General features: G+C 37.7%; 2 protein-coding genes across 3 annotated transcripts in view; both read right to left on the minus strand.

Annotated features, from left to right (window-relative positions):
* Positions 1-540: 540 nt before the first annotated feature.
* BBS5 (Bardet-Biedl syndrome 5) lies at positions 541-11,284 on the minus strand. 2 transcript variants are annotated; one of them, XM_066322843.1, is made up of 12 exons: positions 11,053-11,284; positions 9,829-9,911; positions 8,991-9,056; positions 8,129-8,178; positions 7,476-7,603; positions 6,488-6,623; positions 5,403-5,498; positions 4,839-4,901; positions 4,005-4,139; positions 3,810-3,893; positions 2,061-2,084; positions 541-1,951 (listed from the first exon to the last, which is right to left on the minus strand). In XM_066322843.1, exons 1-12 carry the CDS (start codon positions 11,112-11,114, stop codon positions 1,850-1,852), a joined length of 1,029 nt encoding a protein of 342 aa, XP_066178940.1. In that variant the 5' UTR covers positions 11,115-11,284; the 3' UTR covers positions 541-1,849. The 2 variants fall into 2 exon arrangements, with proteins under 2 accessions (XP_066178940.1, XP_066178941.1); XM_066322844.1 differs by lacking the exon at positions 4,005-4,139.
* Positions 11,285-12,010: 726 nt separating this feature from the next.
* The window catches only part of LOC136363526 (collagen alpha-1(XXVIII) chain-like), a 32,234-nt gene continuing 21,576 nt past the window's right edge, over positions 12,011-22,668 (minus strand). The window contains exons 25-35 of the mRNA XM_066322848.1: positions 22,399-22,467; positions 20,967-21,035; positions 20,195-20,263; positions 19,308-19,388; positions 18,285-18,320; positions 17,137-17,173; positions 16,453-17,010; positions 15,632-15,825; positions 14,937-15,015; positions 14,763-14,852; positions 12,011-13,425 (exon numbers count right to left, since the gene is read on the minus strand). Coding sequence (XP_066178945.1) covers positions 13,226-13,425; positions 14,763-14,852; positions 14,937-15,015; positions 15,632-15,825; positions 16,453-17,010; positions 17,137-17,173; positions 18,285-18,320; positions 19,308-19,388; positions 20,195-20,263; positions 20,967-21,035; positions 22,399-22,467 — 1,482 coding nt within the window. The 3' untranslated portion in view covers positions 12,011-13,225. The remainder of the gene's footprint in view (positions 13,426-14,762; positions 14,853-14,936; positions 15,016-15,631; positions 15,826-16,452; positions 17,011-17,136; positions 17,174-18,284; positions 18,321-19,307; positions 19,389-20,194; positions 20,264-20,966; positions 21,036-22,398; positions 22,468-22,668) is intronic.

Here is a 22,668-nt window from a genome sequence, read left to right on the forward strand (position 1 = left end):
TATGGTCAGGTTTTGCCATCATTCTCCACATTGAATCAGTAAGATTATGAGTAATGCAATAAATTATTTGACGTGAGTACGGACAGCAGAATCTGACCCTCAGTGAGACAGCTATGAGCGAGATCGCACATGTTACTAAATATTCTGAAATAGAAATATAATTGAGTTGTCAGTTTTAACTAATGTTCATTTTTTCAGAGTTGCTTAATACAGCTCATTACTGCAGTCCTAAAGATACTAAAAACTCTGTAACTTTGTATCTATTGCCTTTGTTTGAAGATTATTTTTACACATAACCATATCATATATACAATTTCTTTAGATGTTAAGACCTCGAAATTTTGGGCTGCTTCTTAATATCCCATTTGGTTTTAAACCAAACACTACTGTTTAGACATAAAATATATTTTATTTCAGCTAAAGTTTTGCTTTCCAAAATAAGTCAAATTGAAGTCTTCACCCATATGTAAAATGTTTTTCAAATGTAACGAAAACAGGATCAAACCACAACTACTTGAATGGAAGATTTACAACAATCTATAATATTATCAAAGTTTATTGAAGTAATGACTGCTTTTCAATATAGGTAGTATTTCATGAAAATATATACTTTGAAAGGTTTTCCATAAACACCAGTATTACATTCACACCACAGTTACTTTAACAGTCAGCTGCTGAAACAACAGCTGAGAGGAGATCTCATTTGACTTTTTCCATTTATAGAAAACAGCACAGAGGTTTTATCTCACCAGAAGACGTAACAGCTGTGTCTTCCTTTAAACAATAAATGACTCATTTCTCTATAACACATAACATCATAAAAGGTCTAATGACTCACACACAGAAGCTATTTGCATGTGCCCTGTTTTCTAGATCATTGCTTTAAAAAGTGCTCTAGCAAAAACAAACAAATAAACAACTGTATGAGGATATCTGGATTACAATTAAATACTTGGAATAATACGTGTGAATATTTAGCAAAATTATGAGATACGAAAGCTATTATTTGGAACAGAATTGCTTTTTCTTAAAGCTATCAGTAACACAGACAATATGCCTACATACAAAATGTGCTGTGATGGTATGAGGGTATTTCTGTGTTGCAAATCATTAAACAAGTTATGGAAATTTAATTCAAACATAACCATTATGGGAAAATACATCACTCTGTATAAATACATAAATAATTGAAATTGAGCATCAAACTGCATATCTCACATTGCCCTGTCTCAGACAGTGGTCTCCATGTGCAGAAAAAGAGGAGGTCTCCTTTTCTGACATAGTGCTGTGTAAAATGGCAAGCCGTGCCTGGTCCTGGCAGCCAAAGGGCAATACATAAACACTGAAGCCATGAAGTTATTAAAAAAAACGGTGGCTACCTGCCATAAAATGGTGTCTGAAACACCATGGCCGAATTTGTGTTGTCAGGGGAGGGAGAAAGGACAATCCTGTAACAAGGGAGGTTACACGTGTGTCCATGCTGTGCCATGCCCGTTGTGCGGAGTTCCCGGTGCGGCAGGCAGAGGGAGCTGGCAGCTCCGCACGGCCGCGACCGAGGGCGGCCTGCAGGGGCAGCTCCTGCAGCAGCCGCGCCCCGCCCGCCCCAGAGCGCCTCCGCCCGCGGCTCACACGGCAACACCCGGAATGCAAGGCTCTTAGCCATACCAGCTTTGGAATAATCCTTCTTTTATGACACAGCCTGAGGATTTGTTATGCAATATTTGCCTGCTCTTTAGCTTTGACACGTTCTTTCTCAGCTACTCCAATATTTCTAAATTATCTTCTACAGATCTAAATCCAGCAAGAACCAAGTTTTTCCCTGCTCAGGAAACAAATTTGTCAATCTAAATCAGGTCATTACTTCCCAGAGTCCCTGGAGTGTGAATCCATCCTTTAGCTTCTCTATTGCAAGTCCCAGTTCTTCTGAAAAAACAGGCTCCCGATCATGTTGCTTTTTGAATATGTGACGTATGAGAGAAAATAAAAAAAGAAGGCACTTTTTAATTTCATTATCCCATTTATCAACATAAATTTGATAGTTTGAAAAAGTATCTCCTTACCTTGTTTTCATCAGCAAAGTAAGCCTGCAAAGGAAAACAAAAAGAACCTTGAAAAAAGAAGTCTAAAAACCACATATGCTAATTATTTTTTAGGGTCAAAACTGTATTGGGTAGGTCTTCTACAAGAATCCAGTCTACATGGGTTTTACTTCTGTGTTAAAATAATTTACGAAAGGGTTCTAACAGGAGTTTCTGTTTTGGATTATAGATTAGATACCACTGGATTAAGGTATTTTTCATAAAATACCAATCTTTGAATTTTCCATCATAATAAAGAAAAATTTTTAAATGGCAACATTTTTGTATTACATTTGTTGCACTGACAAACACTTTATAGGGAATGTTAATATTATGACAAACTAACAGCATCCTGGTATTTTTTTTCCTCACGTGCAGCAGCTTTTACTATTCAACATCAAAAAGTAGCTTAAAATGTATAATATCAAAATTCTGTTGACATCACACTCAATCGAAGAAAAGAACATAGAGTAATAGAACAACTCAATAAATAGAGGTGTGGGGAAGAGATATCATCTTTCCTATTCCGTGTGGGTGGAAATTAAGGCTCAAACTCCATGGATATCAGATTTCTGAAAATATCCACACTCTAGAAATAATCTCTAGACCAGCAGGTTCTAGATCTTATTTACCAAAAACACCTCAGTCTTGCTTCAGCTGCCCCTGTGGACTGGTCTGTGGAGTCCACTGTCCACTGGTTTGTGGAGCAGCAAAGAAAGCACTTTCCTGCAGTGTCAAGTATTGTGGAATATTGGTGTGCAGCCACTCCTTGGATCCTGGGCAACCTGTGTCTCCTACAGCAACAACCTTCTAACCATTTTCAGCTTCCAGTTTTTGTTTGAAATATACAAAACAGAGTTATTTAATTCAGGTGACAAAGGCATCAATAGAGCAAACAAATCTCCATTTAAGGAAAGGTATGTCTTGAAATATGCTGAAGATTGAATAAAAATGTGCAAAAGTGAAAAGAAAGAAGTCAAAAAGCTAGGGAAGAGGGAAAGGAAAACACAAGAGCTTATCTGTGTTAGTAAAAGGCTGCAAAATTAAAATGAGTGGAAATAACATTTGTGCTAGGCCAAATTTCAGAGATTGGTAAGAAAACATGTCAATGCATCAAGGCTAACATTTGAAAACATGGGCCATCTACCCTTGCAATCAGTCATGGAACCAGGTGTTACTGGGTTGCACACTAAGTTTGGAAATTCATTTAAAGAGGGTGAATCAAGCAACCTAGTGTATTTTAAAGTAAATTTCCCCCAAATACTGGGAGATGTAGTAATGTAAAATTATTGCTGCCTTTCTAAAAAACTTCCAAGTTTGGATCTTAAATTAGTGTTTAGCATATAGATATCACCATCTATTTGTCTGCTCTAAGAGAAGGTGAATTATTGTTTTAATATTATGTATCTGATTATACTGTGCTGCTGACTTTCAAGCTATTCCCGATTTTAATGTGTTGAGAAACTACAAACAACTGTTCTTTTAAATATCTCCTGCTATTTATTTTGAATAATAGTTTGTTTTTAAATTAAAAATTCATACACAAAATAAATTCCTGTAATAATCAAGATGTTTAATAACAGGCACGTAGACGTGTTTTAAATATAGAAAGTACAGCTGCACCTTATCATTAATAGAGGATTACAGCTGTACACTGCTTAAATCTGAGTAATCAAACAAGAATGATTCTATTTTTCTGTTTTGTTTTTTTTTTTTTGTGGAGCTGCTTACCACAAAAGCATCTGTATGTTCATCAGCCTCTATTTCCACATCATCTGGAACCTGCTCCACTGTTAGGTCTTCAAGGGGTTGAGGCTGCAAATTATAACACTGTAGTAAGTAAATTCACACATCTAATATGTTTAATATATTTTTGTTACTGTTAACACAGTATTATATCTAATTTAAAATAAATAAATGGAGTACCTTTTCTTCCATTTCATAATCCACTCCAAATATAGGATTAGCTGAATAAACTTTGTGAAGTGAATTAATCTCTTTCACTGCCTCCTGTAGTTTCTCTACAGGGTCTATTTTAAAACCAAGTACATATCCTCCACTCTATATAACAGAGAAAAAAGACAGCATCTGTTTATTAGTCTTATTTTTTAAACATTTTTTTCTCCTTGATAGTGATTTCCAGCTTAATGATAGCAATTTTCAGCTTGCTGAGAAAGCTTGAATCATGGGTGAAATAAAAATAGTGACAACATTCCTCTATGAGGTACATAAGCTTTTAACCATTAGCCCATTATAAAAAAGGTGAACAAACTCCTTATACAGAAAACCACAAGCAAAGAAGGGTGGGACAAATTCAGAAGTGGTATTAATGATTTATTCCCAGCCACTCAGCAAATGTTGTTATTAAGGCACTTTTCAGACACAAAGAAATAATGACAGATTCAAAACCGTGGTCTTACATAAGCACAGAATAAATTGGATACCAAAGATAATCTGTCAGAAGACAGTGTATTTGACAGTGAGAAGCTAGTCATGGGGCCTATTGCTGCTCTGCCTAGAAAAACCGTAACTCCCAACAGCCATATTGACCATAACATACACTTTAAGCAGTACAAAGAGAACTTCTTTTAAGTTTTCACAAGGCCACACAGAAGGAACGCTCTATGTAACTTTAGAGTAAACCCATGACATTTCAGAATTAGAGAAATACTATATATAAAAATATTGCATATAGGGAAATATTGTATATATGTATAATTAAAATGTAATTAATAGAAAAAGGCTATTAAAGGTTCTTACCTGCTGAGAACTCTCTATCACAAGTGCCAAGCCAAATTTTGAGTCTCTCATTTTTATTGAACGCTAATGATAAAGAGAAACAACACTGTTAAATTTTTAGTAATTACTGGATAAAAATCTCATTGTTTCAGTTTGGTTTTTCACACTGTAATAATTACAATTACTGGCTCTGGAAGCTTGGCTACCAGCATTCCCTCCCATTTACCATTACAAATCTGAACCCCTGAAACCTCAGGGAAACATGTTTAATTAGAAGTGGTAACAGTGAATTTCTGAACATCGGGTTCACAGGTCATTAATCCCACTGTATGTAGGTGGCATGAAGCATTAGAGTAAATATTAAAAAATTTGAAATACAAGCCATTTTCAATACTTGTACCTGCCCAGGAAAACCCTCAACTAATCTGGACAGAAAAGAAAATATATCCTATGATTGATGCTGGCAAGACTAAATTTCTCTCTGAATGAGGGATATGAAATAAAATTTTGGTAAGTTGGGAGTTTTAACCAAAGACTTGAGCATATGCTGTTTCATTTTGAAAATGGTTGTTGCAAGATACTTACAATTTGTAGATACGGTATGCTGACATTAAAGCTGTCATTCATATTTGCGTGCCAAACTATTCTCACATTAGTAATAAAAAATGTTCCCAAGTTTCCCTATTAAAGAAAAGTTATGTTAGAATTGCTTTAAGTACAGAGCTTTTTTTTCCCAAACATGATGATTACCACTATCCATTTACATATAAGCAAGGTACAGCTTCATATTTTATTCACTAAAAGCCTGAATCTTCCCTACCAAACCTGGCTGAAATGTTTCTATTGATTGCAAGGAAGCAGGATCCAATCTTTAAAGGCTACTAGAATATGAGTAATGCAAATAGCTGGGAGTCCCTACTACTGCAGCAAAGCTGGATCAAGTCACAGCCCAGCCAACCTCACGGGAATACACGAAGCATCTGAGAGCGCTATTAACTGTACAGATCTGGAACTGGCATGAAGCGTAAGCATGATGGCATGTGGGTTAAACTTAGGTAATTGAGGAGATGTGTGCCAAGGGAATGTAGAGGAAAGAACTTTTTAGCTTGTCAGAGTGCATCATATTTCTATTCTGGACTAAAAATGCACAGACAGAAATATCAGCTCCTGTTTTGTTTCACTGCTCCAGGAAATGCTTGCAACTAATGCTCTGTAAAATAATAAATGTTTTCTATTTTTATCTTAAAAGGTTTTAATTTTTTTAAGACACAGAATTCTTTCCAATATTTTCAATTTTCATGAATCAAAAGACAATATAATCTTAATACTGTTTAGTCAAAACTGCACATAAACACACAAATATTCAGCAGAGCACTTCAGAAACTATTTTCTTTCAGTATCTTACAGAGCTTTAGACTCATAAATCCATATTTTTAAACAGAAATTGTACATCTAGTTCCTTGCAGATTAGCCAGGTCATGAAGACTTCAGTTTACCAAAAGGAAATTTTGTTGTAGCGAATGGGATCAGTTTCTCTGCATGCATCAGCTGATGAACAGCATTAAGGGCAATTCCTTGGAGATAACAAAACTAAAGGAGTATAATTGCTAGATGAAAACTGAAAGATTTTATCATTTGTGTAGTCGATATATTTGGATTCTTTACTATACCTGGTCACTTGATAAATTCCAAACTCCATTGACTTTATCATATATCTGTTCTTGTGGTAACAATCTCAGTTGCTTGTTTTGAATCAATGCACTTCTCAGCTTCAGATCACGATACATTTTGGAAGTTTCATAAGCTCTGCAAGAATATAAATTATATATTAGTTCATACGTAGTTCCATTTTTCTATTATATTTACTTTTGATTTTAGTATAGATATTAAATGTGTACTTTCAGATTTTCTTATCACCATATTACACAAAAGTAAGAGTACTATTAAAACTTTTTCAACATAATTAAGTATATTCCAGCCTTCCTTAATGACTTTTTTTTAAACTTAAAACTGGTTTTGAATGACTTTTTCATCTCCTGTATTTTTTATGTCTGTACTATTTTTCCCTTAAGACAGTCATCATCCAGACTCTATTGCAAAGCCTAAGTCCTCTGCCACATAAGCATATGCCACACATAGCATGGACATTAACAATCCTTTATTTTTCTGTGCCAGTTAAATCACAAACATCCAATATATATGTCAGTATTCCATAGGTCTTAAATAGACACCCATGGTAATGTATTGGGCACACAATCATTCAGGTGACTTGTCTTTAGGTGGGAAGCATCCGGTGATTTGTAGTCGATGAAGAGTTCTGACCAGGATTTAACCCTTCATTTCCTTTACATGGTCTGAAATGATGGGAAATTATTGAAGACAGAAATTGTAGCTAGAAAATGCACACTGATATTAGCTCCTCTATACTCTTATGTGTTCAGATAGTTTATACACACAGAAGTTGTATAAATTGTGATCAATAGCTAATATAAATACACATTAATTGTCATTATATGCAATTATCTACTAAAATTTCTGATCGGTCTCCCCCTTCCTTCCAGAGATTGTTCTCTTCTGGGAAAGTTTTCTGAATGTTGAATATGAACAGTCATATACTGTATTTGAGTCCTTGATCAAACACTATTTTAAGTACACTACCTGTGCACGGCAATAACTGAAGTGAAGAGTCTGGGACTTCCAGGAACAACATTGGTAAATATGAACTCAAAGCGAGTATTGTTACATTTAGTCAATATATACAGAGCTTCTGTCTGCCCTCTCAATTTCTGTAAGGAAAAAATGAAATTTTACATTTTGGTTAGATAGTAGTTTGATTGTACAAATAATAAATAACTTTCAGATATTGTCTAAGTTGTTTTAAACAGTGTATATGGAGGTGTAATCCTGATTCTAACACTAATCTACTGCTGTCTTCAGCTGAACTTATTTTTCTTTTTGACCAGCTAGCAGTTCCATCAATAGTAAAACTATTGCAGCCTGCCTGCTCTGCATTTGCAATATCATGACTGAAACATTCTTTTTGATTTTGTTATCATATGGTTGCCCAGGAAATCTACATCATCTTCCTGCTAGTTTCTTGTGGCAAGTCAAACAAATGGCTTCACAGTTGCATGCAATTCCATTCAGACTATGTATTTGAGAGCTCTCCACTTTTAAAACAAAACTTTTGTTACTATTCTACTACTGTTCTTGCAAGTAGACTTTCAGATTATTGTTAATATAGTGCAATAAGTATAAGCAACTAATTACAACTTCTTGTATTATTTTTAAAAGTATTTTTTGGAACTTACTGAGTTGGCAGTTCTTGTAGTTATATTTATAACACAGTTGTAACCGACAGCTTAAAAGTCAAGGGAGAAAAAAACATTCTTTTGAGAACAAGAAAAGTAACAGTCAAAATTACAGAGTATATTACTGAATTTTGTAGCACAGCTTTAGATGCTTTTTGTGAGAATTACACTTTGTGGTTAATGCCCTGGCTCCTCAAAACAACGCTGAATTTAAGCTGGAAAGGATCTAACGAGGTTCTTTGGTCAAGTGCTGTTCTCAAATCAGGACCAACTCTGGCTGCTCAGAGTACTGTCCAACCCAATAAATATTTCCACAGAAGTGCTCCACACTGAGCACTGGAAATAATTTGTGTACAAAGTAACTGCATCTTGCCCCTGTTTCAGCACATTAAAATAAATACCAGCAAACTTCCAGCTGCTCATAAATTTTTAACTCATACAGTTCAAATGAGAAACTTACTCAGAGTTTATAATACTAAAACTGGAAAGGGAGGTATTTGTGGGGAGTAAATAGAGAAATGCAGAATGTGAATAAACAGGTGGCAACAAGAGCTACAATAAAGCAATTTATGATGAAGCTCAACTTTTTGTTTCTACAAAACCAAATGAATCCCACATTGGCCACACGACAAATATGTCTGAAGATATATTCAACTTCTTTTCTGAGAAATTAACATTGAATATTGAATATTACTATTTTGCTATGAATTATCATCTCTGTTCCTATATTATAATGAGATTCATTAGTAACAGTTTATTTCAGACTTTAAAGAGCAACACAGCTATACTTCAGTATTCTGTACTGAAATCAATACTCTGTGAAGGAGCAGCATGCCACCACAAAGGAAACAGAACTACTTACAGAGATTGACTCTGGGCAATGACAGCGAGCGCCAAATGATCCGCAAATTTGTCACAAGCAGTCTGCCTGGAGATAAACAGTGTAGCTATTTTTAATCTAAATAAATTCCATTAAATGAAATGTTCTGAAACAACAGAATATTCCTTCCTCTTGATAGGAAAAAGAAGAAAAGCACAGGAAAATTCCCCCACCAGAAAAATCACTAAACACTTAAATGCTTAAAATGTTAGCAGAGAAAATCCAACACGGAACAAATGAAACAATCTCCAATATATACCAGCATTGTCAAAATCAATCTAAGAACAGTTATTGATTTCAATCCAGATGCTTAGAGTAAAAATGTAGACACAATCAGTGCAAAACTGCTCTGGGGAGGAGAAGGGGAAGGCAGTGAGTTAGCTATCACAGCAGTATTCATGAATAACGTCACCCCTTTTCCATATGCAGATTTATTCCATTCTGTACCCTGTAGAGTATCACATCCAACCCCCCTGAAGGGTCATCTCAGCACGCTGGCAACTTCAGCCCCTGCCCACTACATATTCCTTACTGATTCAGTTAAAGACAGTGTGGGACAAACTGAGCATTTAAGAGGATTACAGCAGAACAGCATCACACTGTTTATAAATGGATTATTCCTGCAAGGCTTTAAATTCCAAACAAATTCTGAGACAAGAATCACCTTCCTACAACTTTAAGAAAACACTCGGAGGCAGAGCTGTGAAATAGGCAGGATCTCTTCTGTGCAACAGAGTACTGATACAGAGTTCAATGGAAACCTGACCTGCTTTCATGAACCTACACAGGTTAAATAGAAGAAAGGTTACTATTTCCTTACCTCTGTCTCCATTGTTTCCTTTTGTATCTTCAACAGACTCTAAACAGTCTATAAGGACCTCTCCAGGTCTCATTTTCATTTGTCTAAAAAAAGGGAAAATAATTTATCTTCCAAAAAAAGGCCATTTTTTCCCCGTTTCACTTTCCTCTATTTTCTGCTCAGTTCATGCAATGAAAAATCCTCACATGCATACATACATACAAATCAACTTTACATACCTGAAATTCTCCCTACATCTCACAGATGAAAATTATTAATAGCTTTATTATTAAATTAGAACAGTGAATAAATAAATAATTATGTAGCAAGGTGAAGTGTGTGGAAATTGGAGGAAAAAGCAAAAAATAATCCGCTTCCATTCACGTAATTTTTAGGGGACAGAGTTTATTGCCTCTTGATGTACTTTTAGATCATAAGGAGTGGAGCTGGGCTCAAAAAAGAAGAGATGTCAGCAAAAGAAATATCAGATGTATAAGAACATTTGAAATGCTGTGCTAAATTTTACACAAAGGGTGGTGGGGTGTTTTTTTTGTTGTTGTTGGCTTTTTTTTTCTCCTTCTGGCGAGGTCTTCTATTTATTTGTTCATATATTATTTTGCTTTACTTAACCGATCCAACTACTTAATTACATAATAAATGCAGTGTGAATGTTTGCTGTATTTTAATCGTATTGTCCATAGCCGCCCAAACTCCTCATGTGTGGCATGATGGAAACAAAATGTGTAATTAAGACACGAATTTCCTGAAACACTGCACAGTCACGGCCCCGTTCCCTGAGGAGGATGCCAACTGCACTGCAGGGACGGCAAGTCCTGGTAACCATTTGTGCCACCGTCCCCGCAGACACGCGCCTTCAGTTTGATTGTACTTCTCAGTGCTAGAAAAGCCCAGCTAAAAAAGTATGCACTCTTCCCTCAGTCCTCCAGCGCCCAACCTTTTGTTTCGTTTTGTTTTCTCTTTTTGTCTTTTCTGGATCGGAAACGCAGAGCGGACCCCACCCAGCACGCCCTGCCCGCCCTGTCCCCCAGGTGAAGTGTCTCTCCTGCCGCCGCCACACGGGGGCGCTCCCGGCACACGCTGGGGCGCTCCCGGCACGCACCGCGCCGATAGCGGGGGTCGGCCTCAGCCTGCGGGACGCAGCGCTCAGCCAGCCGCCTACCGGCGCCGGGCGGGCCCGAGAGCGCCTCTGTGAGGGCAGGGCCGGGTCGGGACACGGACACTCACTGCGGGGAGATGTCGAAGCGGACATCCCTGTCCTCCCACAGCACGTCCAGTGCCCCGCTCATGGTCGCCGCCCGCCCCGACGAGTCCGCGCGCCTCCCTGGCAACGGGGCCGGAGGGTGGGCGGTGTCTCGCGCTCCCGCGGCGGCCGGGATTGGCTGCGACGCCGCACGCGGGGAGGGCGCGCGCACTCGCGCCCGCCCCGACTCCGCCCCCGGCCCCTCCCCCGGCTCCTCCCCCGGCTCCGCCCCCGGCTCCGCTCAGGCTCCTCCCCGGCTCCTCCCTCGGCTCCTCCCCCGGCTCCGCCCCGGCTCCGCCCCCGGCTCCCCCCGGCTCCTCCCCCAGCTCCGCCCCCGGCTCCTCCCCGGCTCCTCCCCCAGCTCCGCCCCCGGCTCCTCCCCGGCTCCTCCCCCGGCTCCTCCCCGGCTCCTCCCCGGCTCCGCCCCCGGCTCGGCTGAGGCGCTAAAGCCTAAACCGTGAGGGACCCTCATGTGCTCGGTGATGCAGCCTTGAGGCCTGGGGATTTGCAGGGCTGGGTGTTTGTTTGGTGGGTTTGGGTTTATTTTAAGATAGATGAGATGTGTTGTTTTTCATTTGGAATGACTGGAAAACTATCCAGATTTTAATTGCAGTTTCCTGCCGCTTTCAAATTTACAGAATAACACGCCGAATAAGAATCAAAAGAAAAAACTTGTCCTTTGGTAGTCCTTTCCCTAAAGCTTGTCCCTGGCTTGGTGACATCCGGATATTGACACAAGCTGGATGAAATAAAGCAGTGGGCGAGAAGTGCCTCATCGTTAATCTGGCCCTGTGAGGCCGAGCGTTGTGTGAGGAGAAAGGCTGGAGGGTGTTTTGGTTGACCACAAACTCCGTTCTTTGTTGATACATGTGAAGTTACTATTTGCTCAGGGAGAAGAAAAAACCCAACCAAATGACACAAATCCAACTAAAAATGATCGACGAGTTCCACGTACAGGAGTGCATAATGTGTGATGTTTGGCTTTGTTAAGGGCTGTGGCACAAATCCAGTCACGTTATCAGAAAGGCATGACGCAGTGAGTGTAATTTAGCTGTGAGGTAAGTTTTTAGGCCTGTAAAGGTACCATTTTCCTTTTTCTGTCCTGGCAGTAAAACCAGAAATGTTTTATTAGAAATAAGCTTCAAAGTATATTAAATAACAGGAAATGCAACATATACAGGCAAACATCAATGTAAAAAGTGTATCACAGTGGCAGAAAATAAACTGTGCTGTGTTTAATGTTTTAAACGTAAGTCTAAATAATTAACTAAGGAAGATGAAAATATTAAAATGCATTTTAAAATTAGACTTAGCTTTCAGAAGAAAAACACATTAGAAGGACCATTTTAGACATGAACTAACCCAGCACAGTAATGCCAGTTATTGGTATAGGCACTCATAGAAATCTCTAGATGTGTGTTTTAACTGTAATTGTCATGGATCTTGGTTAGCTAATAAAAACTGAGGAGAGTTTACTGGAAAAAAAAGGATGAAATGTACCTGTGATGTGTATAGAAAAGGTGGGTAACTGAACTGCCTCCCTGTCTTGTGACCCAGAGAGCACATAGGTCACAAGCTGATGCACTTGTTGTATTTATTGGTATTAAGTACTAATCTATGTAATTTGGAAGTTGATATTTTGTGCTTTAAATAGTAGAATACTATTTGTGAGAATAGTTTCACTTAAAAGAAGTGAGGTTTTGATTGCAGAATCCATGCCAAATATCAGATTTCCATAACAAAGGGAAAAAAACTTACATAATGACCAAGGATCGGTTTCCAAGGCAACATATGTAGTTTAAAATAAGGTCTAGTTAGTGATTGTTCAATGGTAGTATTTAAAGATCTGGTGAAGGAAGGGCAATTGCTATGGCAAATGCTACACTGGTCTTACTATAACTGAGTAAAAAGCGAAAATTTGCACTCTTGATACTGTGGAAAATTTGCTATTTCATTATAATCTCTATGTCGTACAATAAATGCTAAAAGTATTCAAGTATGCTTGCATAGGTAGACTTTTTTTTAGTTAGTGGGTATATGACTTCATAAAGTTAGCATTCTGTAAATTAATTGGTTTGATTTTAGGTACCATGCTGGATACTTGATAAAAAACCCAAACAATCAATAGCTTCAGCCTTATCATTTTTAATGTAGAGACTAATTCCTACCTCCAGGAAAACCCACACAAGCCTGTCTACATTCGTGTTGAGACTCGAAGCGGTTTGCGTTTCCCTCGCAGCCGCCGTACCAAAACTGAGCACAAGCATCGGCCTGTTTGTCGTAATACCATCGGATTGTATAAACACGGCACGGCCCTTGATCCAGCCTCAGCTTGCACCGGGGCTCCACCATCCTTTCTGAAGTGGGGAAAAAAGAGGAATAGAAACCATTCAGTTTGTAAAAGTCAATTGTATTCCATAGATTTTACCTTTAAAATTCTTACTTATTTTTTTTCTTTTTTTGCTAGTCTTTGTTTATAATACAATAGTTTCAGATTCACTTCTTGTTCTAAAGATGTTAATATTGAAGGCAAGTTACAAGTGCATCTTAGTAGTCAAATAAACTGTTCCTTTACTGGCATGGTTCTAGTAATTCCAGAAGTAATGGTATTATGGCTCCAGATGCAAAAAGAGCAAACAAAATTAATGTGATAATTTTGAAATACATGTTTTGAAATCTGATTTTGTGCAACCAGTTTTGCGAGCAAACAGAAATTATAAGCCAAAGAGTTGTAAACTAGTTGCATCTGCTGTTTTTATATCTGCTGCATCCTTCTGCTGTACATTAGTTTTCCTTGTGGTGTGGGAGAAGAGACTTTAAAATTCTTGCCTTGTTTTTGTAAGATATTTGTGCTACTTATCTAATAAAATGGTAATAATTATGTACATAAGTTTGAATTTAAAACTCCTACAGATATCTACAGAATGTGACATACTAATCTAGTCTCACTCACTTGAATAATACCATGAGATAGAAAATAGTTTTCTGTGAAGACTAATGTTATGACTAATGTTTTGTCTTTTGCAGTTGGTGTCTTGTCACTTTTTTTGAGAAAAAAAAAAACATTAGTGGCAGAGACCAAATAAGTCTGTTTCCAGGAGACATGGGAACATGTTTCTACCACTTCCTTCTATTGCTTCCATCATAATGCACTATCACTGGAACTGAAAATACCCCAAATGATGAACAAAGTACATTTGGGCATTTCATATAAAAAGAATCAATTCTGTAAGCACTCAGCTAATTATGATACTTAAAATGACTAAACACTGTTTTTTCCTATTGCTCCTCTGAAAGAGAAATGCATACTTTCTGCCTAATTCTGAAATTACTCTCTTTGTCTTTTATGAAGCCTCCCACCTCTGTAGATTGCCTCTCCTTGGGTGATGAATAACCTGGCGACCTTCACCCTCAGTGAGCATCATGTTCTCTTTTTGATGCCCCTCAGGAGCTCCCTCTCAGGTTAGAGAAAGCCTTGCTTTTGCTTTTAGTGCAGCTGTGGGATCCAGAACTTGGGAAGACAAGAGCTGCAACTACATCAGTTATATAATCCTGAAATTACTTCTCTTCCATATCACAGACTCACAAAATCTTTGTGGAATGGAACAAAATGATTCTGATTTAAAGCCTTATTAAAAGTTAGTACCAGCCAAAGAGGGAACAAAATGAAAAACGAGTTATGATTTAGACCCACCAGGTCTTGGTGTGGGGCCTGCAGTTGAAAGAGATGATGTCATCACTTTATTGGATGGTAGTTGTTTAGATGACAATAATGGTAACACAGCTGCAGGTGAAAAGAAACAGAATGAGACATTGATTTTTCATCAGCCAAAAATGAAAATGAAGACATGAGTGACAATAAAAATACCTCTAGTGTTTACTGTTAGAAGGGTTGGCTGTTTTTCTTCATCATGTTCCTCTTCATAGACTGCAGGAGGTATGTTGGTCTGAAATAAGCATTTGATTTTGTTTTTCTTTCCAGCTACTGTGAAGTGTTTCAAAATGAACAAGCACTCCATTACTTAGAGATTTTCTGGTATGTTTCCTTTCCATTTACCCTGACTTCAGTGTTAAGAACCAGAATTTTTACTTCTCCTGGTTGATTTACCAGGAAAGGTGTCATATCTAAATGTGGGATAAATATTTTTTAGCTGAGCTTTACAGAAGTTTATTTATAGACTTAAAATTATAATCTACAATTGAGTCCAATTACTGTTCGTAGACTTAATTATAACAGTGTAATTGCTTTTTAATATTGTTATGATTCACACTGTGGCACAAATATTACTGTATTAAACAAAGGAATCCTTATAACAATATCAGGAATAAGCTACAGCTATCAGCTAATTGCCTGCATGCAACATCAGAGCTCTTACTCAAAACAACCAGCTCTGAGCATACCAAGTTAAAATACCTGCCCTGTGGAAAATTAAGGGAAATGGTAAAAATTTCATTAGGTAACACAGGAAGATATATACTTAAAATTTCTGCTCTTTAAATTTTGAATTTTCATACCGGAGCTAATGGTTGAGGAAGATGGCCAAGACTCAGGGAACTTTCTACTGTAGATACTCCGAGTGTCTGTGCTGAAAGTGATTGTCTATTAACATTGTTCTTCTGAAGTATGTAATGTGAAGAACTTGGAGATACTGAATGGAAGGATTGTCCACTTATACTTGCACCATTTTCATTACGGTTGTATATGAAGGTGCCATGTTCATCTTCACAAAATTGATTAACTAATTTGGACTCCAGAGCTGTTTAAAAAAAAAACAAAGTAGAAAACTTATCATACTGAGAAATTCAATGTGTTTTTAAAATCTGGATTACTTATATATGTCAGTAATACATATGTAATCCAGAACTCCTTCAGATGGTTTACATGCATCTAAGAAGATTATTCCAGACTCTTTGGAGTATGGATGTTTTGGTCACAAATTTGCCAGCATGGAAGTCCTCTGCATGGTAGAAAATACAATGAAGGGTGTTCATCTAAGCTTAGTAACAACTAGTTGGTAATTGGAAAATAACTTCTTATCTTGCGAATGTGAATAACCAAGTGAAAATTGGCTATTTCCCCAGGGAAGTGAACAAGTAGCATTTATGACAGTGGGTTTCATGCTCATTTACAGTCAGCAGATTTTCAGTGCATGAGCACTTACCCAAAACTTGTTTAAGCAGCTGTTTTCCTAGACTGGGTGTCATGCCCCCATTGGCAAGTTGCCTCATAATGTAACGCCGTAAACAAAGGGGGGGATCTGTATCTCTAGATTTCTATTACTTTGCAACATCAAAACATATCCACAAAGAAAATGTTTCTCCCCCACCCTGCCCCCTTGTGAGAAGTATCAGATACAGGCAGAATAAAACTTCAATGAACGCACCTGAAAGGGTGTTAAAGTCATCAATGAGATACATGTGTTCTGTGTCTGGGTCTGAAGCGATCAGATTTAGCTCACGCACAAACTCAACCTGTGTTGGATCTGAAGTATTTACGATTCCTATTGCGTACATTTCGATGCCTGCTGCATGAGCCTCTCGAACGACAAGATCTAGTTTTACAGCTTCTCTCTTGTCTGTCTGGCCATCTGTTAGCACAATAGCTACTTTCCGCACCCCTGCCCGAGCACCAGAAAATCCTTCCTGGGTTGCTTTGCGGATGGCAGTTCCTGTGTAAGTGCCTTCTCCCATGTATTGCATTTTTCTAATTGCTAGCTTAACGTCCTGTCGGGTTGGATACTTGTTGAGCCCAAATTCTAGCCGAACTTCTAAACTGTATAACACAAGGCCAATTCTGGTAGCATTTCTGCCTACAGTCACTCTGTCTACTAAAGCAGTCACAAAGTCTTTGATAATCTCAAAATTTTCTGGTCCCACACTCTCAGAGCTGTCAATCACAAATACAAGCTCCATAGGAATTTCCTTACATTTAATACTGCAACCTACAAAGGAAAAATAAAAGAAACCTCGATCACAATTACTTGATTTGTCATGCTTTTGGAAAAGAAGAATACAAATATAATGAAGGAAATATAGGATCTGAACATAAAGATTTCCTGAGTCCTTACCACATATCTCTTTAATTAATTTAATTATATCTTCTCTCTGCGTGTGAGAAAAATTCAATGTTAGAATATTTTACAACTTGCTTCTTTCAAATAAGGTATAATATTGACACTAACGAAGATTTTGTTCAGAATTAGTATTTGTGTCCTACAGTGACTTTGAAAAATCTTACTGCTTAACTACCAAACTTTTCTTTGGGAATGAGTTCCACATTTTACAATTGAACTATTTCATATGCATACAAGAATCTACAACTTGACAACACAATAACATCTCTATCTAAAACAATTAGCTCCTGTTATTTTAAAGAATGTTTTGTGATTAATTGGTTCTCATTGAAGCTGAAAGGCATAAATATTTTAGCATAATAGTATTATATCCCTTTTAAATGTACTGGGAGCAGAGAAACAGACCCAACTTTAGGAAGCGCAGGATTACTTGTAGTGAGCTGACATATACCAGGGCACTAATACTGAATGGAATTGGGAATTTTCAGCCCTGATGTACCTGGCCTAGTCTTCAGCCTTCATCAGCACAAAACCCCAAAACTGCTGCCTTCAGAGCTGTCTGTTCAGAAAAATGATAGCTTCTGTGACATGGGAATAAAGTGTTTCTCAAAGCAATCATTTGTCATGTTTTTTGAAGTGCATGACAGGACTCACCTGGCATTGAGTCAGTTTCAAATACAACCTTTTGCTGCTGCTGCTGAGCTTCCATCATAAACTGTAGTAGTATTTATATACTCATTGACATACTTGACTGAATTTGGCTCAAGTGTGGTATAGGCTTAGCAGAAATATAGATAAATTCATAGCAGACTATGACAAGTTTGAAGATCTTTGCTCTTTAGACTCCTAAATCCTTGTAAAAACCCCTTCCTGCAGCAAGTATATGTCTGGGTGATCTAACACTAGCTGTAAAAGAACATATAGCACAAAAATACCTAAAGTCACCAGGAACTTTTAATTCCATTTCAGCATAAAGTAGATGAGAAAAAATCAGAAATCATTGAGTTGGTTTCTTTCTATATTATTACCGAATAGGGTTCTAATCAAAAAACTCTTTCCAAAATAATTAAAAGGCTACATTTCATCTGATAGTGTTGTTTATATCTTGCTGTAATGTGGTTTAAATAATGGAATTTGCTTACTGTTAGGCCTTGGTCTCCCTTTGGTCCCGTTTTGCCCTGTAAGAGTGATTGCTAATTAAGCTTTTGCAATTAGATAGTAACATTGTAATTCAGAATACAAGTTCATCGATACAGTTATTAGAATAATATTTGGCAAATAGGAAGTTAAACTAGAAAAAGTGTGCTTCTGATGCACATGCACTGGCTTGTGCATGTAGTACCTGCAATCTCCTAAGGTGATTTATGGGAATTGGATGACCTCAAGTCTCCCACTGCATCACTGATTCTCAGCTGTCTTTCACTTCTGTCCTGGTTTTAGCTGGGATAGAATTAATTTTCTCAGTAGCTGGTTCAGTTTACTGTGGGAATCATGTTGACAACACACTGTCGTTTTGGATATTAGGAGTGGTGCTTACCCATAGTCAAGGACTTTTCAGTTTCCCATGCAGTGGGGGTGAGAAGCCGCACAAGGAGCTGGGCGGAGCACGGCCAGGACAGCTGACCCGGGCGGGCCAAAGGGACATTGCACAGCCCGGGAGGGCACAGCCAGCACAGAGAGCGGGGGAGTCGGCCGGGAGGGGCCGGGCCCTGCTCGGGGATGGGCTGGGCAGCCGTCAGTGGGTGCTGAGCAATCTTACGGAGCATCACCTGGCTTTTTCATCATTATGACTGATTGTCCTTGCTTCAATTATTAGACTCGCCCATATCCACCCACGAGTCTTCTGCCTGTTTAGGTTTTTTTACTTTTTTTCTGATTTTCCTCCCCATCACACCAGTGCTGGGGGGTGGATGATCGAGTGGCTGTGTAGTATTTAGTTGTTGGTTGGGGTTAAACCATGACAACTGCCTTAAGGAAGAAACCACATCCATGTGGGAAGTGGAGTATTAATCAAGTAGATGTCTTTTTTGTGCTTTTAAAGTTTTCAATAGTTTCAATTTCTTAAGTGATTCAGATTATATGTAATTAAATAGAAAGAAGAACACACAACCCAGCTTTGTTTTTGAGTGGTTTAAGAAAACATGTGATAAACCCGAGTTACTCACAGGTTCTCCAGATAAACCAGGGTCACCCATATCACCTTTTTCTCCTTTTTTCCCCTTTTCTCCTGTAGCTCCTCGATCTCCCTTTAATACCATGTGGTAAGCAGACAGAAAGTGTAAGTCAGTCTTTGTTACACTTTTCAAATTTCTCTCTAGTAGCCTTTGTTGAATGCACATCAATTTTGACATGAGTTAGAAATCTTTGTTAGAGATCATTTAAATAAATTGATACTTTGTGAATTTCATTAATAACTTCTAGTATTGGTTAAGCATTTTTATGGGAAAAAGTACCTGAAGTGGTGTCAACAATGAAGCATCTCAAACAACTACATGCAGACTGAGGGGTTTCATGGGATATTGCATGATAGAAATTATTTTCTGTGCCTTAGAAAAATAAGATAACACTAGAGAAATAGAAAAGAAATCCAGGGGTGTCATTGGAATGAATAATGGGAATATCACTGTGAGAAACATTTTGGCCCAGAAAAGATGTTTGGCATAGCAAACAGATGTATTAGTGCTTCTTTGTTTGATTTTTAGTAGACTGTGGGACTTTGTGTAGCCTTTCTGAGCCATTGTGATCACATCTGAGAACTGATTTCAACCCACCAGTCTGTTTTTCTTAACACTGATGTAGTCCCAAAATTTTGCATAGCAGATGGTGAAAGACAGTGATATTAAATCTAATATTTATTTTAATAATAAAAGAATAATATGACTTCTAATAACAATATAACTTCTAATAATAATATAATCTTTTAGGGTCTGGGGCTCCCTTTACATGGAATTCACATGCTTTCAATGAGAACTGACTGTAAAAGAGCATTTTGAGTGTGTTGGCTTCCATCTAGGGCATTATCTCACTATTATCTCTGATTTAGATATCATACCTTCTCTCCCAGAAGCCCATCTCCAGGGGGGCCTCGTGGTCCTGGCATTCCTTGAATACCTTGTTCCCCCTAATGATAATCCAGGTAGTGATATTAACCCTTTGTAATCATTCACCACACAGTAATTTAAAATGTTCAAAGAGAGTTTATCAAACTGCATTTTAACAAGGATCTTAGGCACTTGGGACAATTTATTGGCTAATTTATATTTTTCAAATACTTCTTCAGTGTAGAGATACACAGTATTGAAAACCCACATGATCATTGTTGGGTGCAATTTTAATTTGATTGTAATTTCAGGTTTTTCCCTTCTTTCCATCCCATTTTATTCCTTCTCATTCTGCCTTTCTTATTTCTATCTTTTGACTCTGTCTCATCTGACTGATGCTTTATGTGAAAGTGTATATTTCAAGGAAAAATTAGTAGTACACACAGATTCAGGATGGAGGCTTTTTCTCTGCTGAATAGTGGTAATACACATAACTAATTCAAACTGTTTCTGTGGGCATGAGAATTGAGGGAGTGGTATTTTTAATTCTGTAAAGGTATCTTTAACTGATAAAAGTTCATTCTTCCTTCCTCAACACACACATGATTGGACTAGTTTGCAGCAGTAGACAGAACATATTTTGCAGATACTCACATTATCCTTCTCATTTTCTAGCCTGAGGCTCTCTTCATGAAAGAAACCATGTGAAATCTCCTTAACACTGTGATGGTCAGATTGACCACTCAACTCAGGTTAAATATTGACGACACTGAGTCTTTTTACCTTAGTTCCTTGAATACCTTCACCAGGAGGTCCCAGAGAGCCAGGTGGCCCTGGGCGTCCTATGGTTCCCTAGAGAATAATCGTAATAAAAATACACAGTAAATTGTTATACCACCCTGTAATTTCTTTTCCTTCTTCTACCAAACATATCTTTTTATAAGTAGTGGGAATAAGATTGCTCTAGCTGAGAAAGAATCTTTTTGGCCTTTATCAGATTTTAATAATCCAGTTTATACTTCAAAGGAGTCACTTGGCTTAATACTTAGTGAACATGAATCACCTTGCTGATAGAGATATATGCTGCATTGAAGGATGGATTGTATTGGTGGGATATTGGGTACTGAATTAAAATTTAAGGAAACTATTATTTTTTTTATCAGTTAGCACCATTACACAGTAAGACCTACACATATACATACTACTATGGCATTGCAAATAAACATTTGTTGCTAATTTACAAGCTAGTTTTCAATAGAACTCTAGAAAAAAAATGTTCCCATTCCATGTTACTCACAGGGAGAAATCAAACCCCACATGGTACATAATAGTTTTATCTCTGTACTGCTGTTCTAGTATCCCTGCATGAAATTCTCTATTTCCTCATTTGTAAGGATTCCATGCACATGCTGTTGCTTAGGACTGCCTGAGGAGGTGCTTCACCACTGCTTTTCTCTGAAGCCTGTCTTCCTGCCAATGGGGACTGAATCTCAGGGACCAATAAGCCACAGTCTGCAGGCAACTCAAATCTTTGTTCCAAATCTTTGCATTTGATGTTGTTATTCCTTTATATTTACATTCAAACCAGTTCTTTTGTATTCAATAGACTTTCAGAACAGCTATAGGAGCATGAGAATTTCCAATTGTGGAGGTTTCACAGTGAAAATTGCTTTTTATAGTTACAGTTATTTTCGGGACTTTGTCATGGTTACAAAATAATTACAAAAATAATTCTTTTTGCAAGGATTCATCCTAATACTGGTTATTGGGTGATTATTTGATTTATACAGTAAAAAAGAGGAATTATTCCCAGAAGAACTCAACAGTAGTGCCTATAGCTGTAACAGTAGTATAGGCAAGACATACTAAGTGCTTGCCCTCCCCTTAATTCTGACCAATGCTAGGTCTGAGAAATTTTAGCCACTCAGTTGCAGCTAATGTCTGCAGGAGCTAAATGTTTTGTCACTGATCTTCACTGCAAGGTTATCACCTTATCATTTATCATATGCAATCACAAGGAGGATATGGTTTATGGCTTGTCACCAAAAATATTTTTGATTTTCTACAAAATAAAGAATATTTGTTGGATTAGTTGTTTCCAGTGAAGACAGAAAACATGTAGATGTCTATGCATAATCACACATTTTTATAGTATACGTTTTCCCCCTAATTTAGAAATTAGACAAAGAGAGACATAATTGTTTAAATCTCTTACTTTTGGTCCTGGCAGGCCTTTTCCTGGGGGACCGGGGGGGCCAACAGGTCCTCTGCTACCAGGATCACCCTGAAAGTCAATACTTTAAGAAATAAGTAGTGAATACTAAAGTTTCATTTATCTCTAGAATTCCAAGCATCTGTTATAACCAAATGGGACAAAGAGAAGAAAACCATTGAACTGCACTGTGCAATTCCAAACAATGATAACCCAAGGATATTGGTGGCAGGGGAAGAAAGTTATTGGAGATAAACAGTGGCTGGTGGTCTA

Source organism: Sylvia atricapilla, chromosome 7, assembly GCF_009819655.1.
Source record: "Sylvia atricapilla isolate bSylAtr1 chromosome 7, bSylAtr1.pri, whole genome shotgun sequence".
Lineage (NCBI taxonomy): Eukaryota > Metazoa > Chordata > Aves > Passeriformes > Sylviidae > Sylvia > Sylvia atricapilla.

What these genes read in the sequence shown, in the direction of transcription:
- BBS5 (XM_066322843.1), bottom strand. Translation starts at nt 11,114, where the DNA reads ATGAGCGGGGCACTGGACGTGCTGTGGGAGGACAGGGATGTCCGCTTC. An exon ending in GGAATTTATCAAGTGACCAG is followed by an intron (nt 5,499 to 6,487) that starts GTATAGTAAAGA and finishes TTTCTTTAATAG; the next exon opens with GGAAACTTGGGAACATTTTT. An exon ending in GCATACCGTATCTACAAATT is followed by an intron (nt 4,902 to 5,402) that starts GTAAGTATCTTG and finishes CTTTATCATTAG; the next exon opens with CGTTCAATAAAAATGAGAGA.